This window comes from Cebidichthys violaceus, unplaced genomic scaffold (genome assembly GCF_023349555.1).
Source record: "Cebidichthys violaceus isolate CVI_PGR_0920_01 unplaced genomic scaffold, fCebVio1.0.p SCAF_10, whole genome shotgun sequence".
Classification (NCBI taxonomy): domain Eukaryota; kingdom Metazoa; phylum Chordata; class Actinopteri; order Perciformes; family Stichaeidae; genus Cebidichthys; species Cebidichthys violaceus.
In genome coordinates this window covers 560,001-562,887 of record NW_027176263.1, presented here as the reverse complement: position 1 = coordinate 562,887, position 2,887 = coordinate 560,001, and the positions used below count along the sequence as shown (strand labels likewise).

Sequence of the window (2,887 nt, the reverse complement as noted above, 5' to 3'; positions counted from 1 at the left end):
GTTCACTGCAATGTTCAAAAAGTCAGAAACTATTTTCTTTCAACCACAGTTCCTACTTGAAACTGCTCACAACAAGGTCTGTGGATTATTTAAAGTAACCACGTTATGATTTCTGAAAAAAAGAAAAAAAAACTCGGAGGATTAATAGTAGTCCAGAAGATGGCAGTAATGCAGAAGTAGCGATATGAGCTGCTGTAAAGCTCAGTGAGGAAGAAGAATAGTCTTCTTCTTCTTCTTCTTCTTATACGTGCAGCTGTTTCTGTACATTGCATGGACTCTGATGTCTAGTCCACTGCAGTTTCCTCTTCGTTGATTTTTAAAAACATATTCATTGAAGATGGCAGAAGATCTGCGGTCGGAGCTGGAGAAATACCTGCAGAGTTTAAACATCCAGACGACGTGCGTGGAGCACCCGCCGGTAAAAACACAAACGACACAAACAGCTGCGGTTTTCTGCTCACGTCAACTCAGTTTACACTTTTAAATCAGAAAATACATCGTGAAATAACATTTATGACGCGTCATTGAAGCTGGCAGAGGAATACAATGCTGGAAGACTATTGAATCTGTGAGAATACTACACATTTCTATCTTTAATTAGCCTTTTCTTAAATCTTTAAACACCCTAATGCATATTTGGAGACACTGCATGAATCATTAGGAATTCTCACTTCTATTCGGCGTTATCCAATGCACTACATTGTACTTACTGTAGTATAATTGTAGCGTTGGGAATGGGCTCGTGTTCTCTACACACAACATTGACGTTAACCTGTTAATGGACACGTGGACGCATTAAACAAAGTTGTCATTTGAAGTAACGGAAAGTTGCATTATTGTAACTTTTATGCCGAACTTTCCATCAGATCAGTTGAAACTGAAATCCGGCAAAGATGTATTCCTTCAGTCATGTTTTTGTGCGAAATTATCAAGTAATTTAGAAGTGATACTTTTTTTTGAAAGGAGTCTGGCATGACAGTCTCTCCACGTTTAAAACGTCACCTATCAGCGATGCACTGGCGGTATGCATTCACACACTCCCACACTGTTTGTAAAATGCACAATTAAATATTTTATTTAACTTTCTGTAGCTGTATACACACATAATCAAATAGAAACAAACTGGGCTGTTGTGCACTCAGCTTTTGACAAAACAGAGTTCATTTTCAGATCCATGTCGACAGATTTTGTAACACGTTTCTGCTGCAATGACTGGCTGTGACCAGCAGGGGGCGCGAAATGATCACTTTTGTCGCACACCTTTTACACGTAGCGTCATTCAAGCTTCATACTGAGGCCCTCCACACAGGTACCAGTTTATTTGACCTGCAGCAAAAGACTAACATGATTTTTAGATTCAGCAGATATCAAACCTCAATGTGTCTTCAGAAAAACAGAAATGCATGACAAAATATATCAAATGTATGTCTGCAGGTGTTCACCGTGGAGGAGATGATGCCTCACCTGCAGGACGTGAGCGGAGCCGTCACCAAGAACCTCTTCCTGAAGGACAAGAAGAAGAAAGGCCTGTGGTTGGTATCGGCTCGCCACGACCGCCAGGTCAGCTCACATCTGTACATTCCCGACACTCGCATCCATCTGAACCGTTGAAGCGGTCGTGTTTCTCTGCTGCGGCCCCGAAATGCACCGTCCCACAATCCTCTCTGTTCCTCTGCAGGTGAACCTCAACGACCTCGCCAAGAAGCTCGGCGTCGGCAGTGGCAACCTGCGCTTCGCAGACGAGGCGGCCATGTTGGAGAAGCTCAAGGTGAGAGGCGGTTTAAAAAAACAAAAAAAAACGCTCGGTTCATAGAAACATCAAAACAAATCAGCTCAGAGTCAAATGAGACGGAGATTATGTTTAACTTAAATAGCAATGAAAATGTTCATGTATCGTGTTTGTGATGTTTCTCAGTCTGTAAGTGACACATTGGGCTTCAAGGAACAGATTTGTTCTTTTAACCAACCATTTAATTGTCTTTCAATATTTGTTTTACTTTTGACAGCTGCTATTGCCATCACAAATACTGTCCACGTATTTATTATACCATTACAGACTGGTCTGGTTTCCAGTCACTGATTACGACGGCTTTCTTTGCCGTCTGACTTCTACTTTCTTTTGTTGATTTTCCTCCGCCCGTCTCCTCTCAGGTGGGTCAGGGCTGTGCGACGGCTCTCGCTCTGCTCTTCGACAAGGACCGGAGTGTGAAGTTCGTCCTGGACCGGGACCTGGTGGAGGGAGGCCACGAGATGGTCTACTTCCACCCCATGACCAACGCCGCCACCGTGGGGCTCCGACCGGACGACCTGCTGCGCTTCCTCAAGGAAACGGGACATGAACCCGTTTTGGAGAGCTTTGAGTAGGACTAAACCTGAGAACTGGACCTGAGCAGCCTGCAGGGATTAAACTGGAACATGAAAATAGCCTGCAGAGCCAAATATGAACTTTATTCTGCTTCAAAGATTTTTAAAAAAGGATAACAAATAATCAAATTAGAGCTGTCATCTGATTAATATGTGTATTATTAACGTGATTATCACGGTTATCGTCAATACCGCTATATTGCAACACCTCGAGAACATGAAAAAAAAGCTTGTAACTTTAATTTAGAGACACATGAATTCAAATACGGAAGAGCATGAACATAAAGGGAACATTTTTTAAGTTCTGCCAAGGCTCTTTGTTATTTTCAAAGGTGAAGATTTTATTTAGAGACTTTTAGTTGAAGACAAAGACGTTGGCTATTGGTTGTTGAATGTCTCTCTGTTACTTTGTGAAGCTCAAGTCTGTCTGTCTGTTTTCCATGTTTAAGCTCAGTAAAGAATGTGCTGTCTGTCCCTGCTGATCGTTTTCAAATCTGTTTTTCATTGTTTTTCCTTTTAAATC

General features: G+C 42.0%; 1 protein-coding gene across 1 annotated transcript; it reads left to right on the top strand.

Annotated features, from left to right (window-relative positions):
* Positions 1–231: 231 nt before the first annotated feature.
* prorsd1 (prolyl-tRNA synthetase domain containing 1) lies at positions 232–2,844 on the top strand. Its single transcript, XM_068716970.1, has 4 exons — positions 232–418; positions 1,435–1,560; positions 1,679–1,768; positions 2,152–2,844. Exons 1-4 carry the CDS (start codon positions 338–340, stop codon positions 2,362–2,364), a joined length of 510 nt encoding a protein of 169 aa, XP_068573071.1. The 5' UTR covers positions 232–337; the 3' UTR covers positions 2,365–2,844.
* Positions 2,845–2,887: the final 43 nt, after the last annotated feature.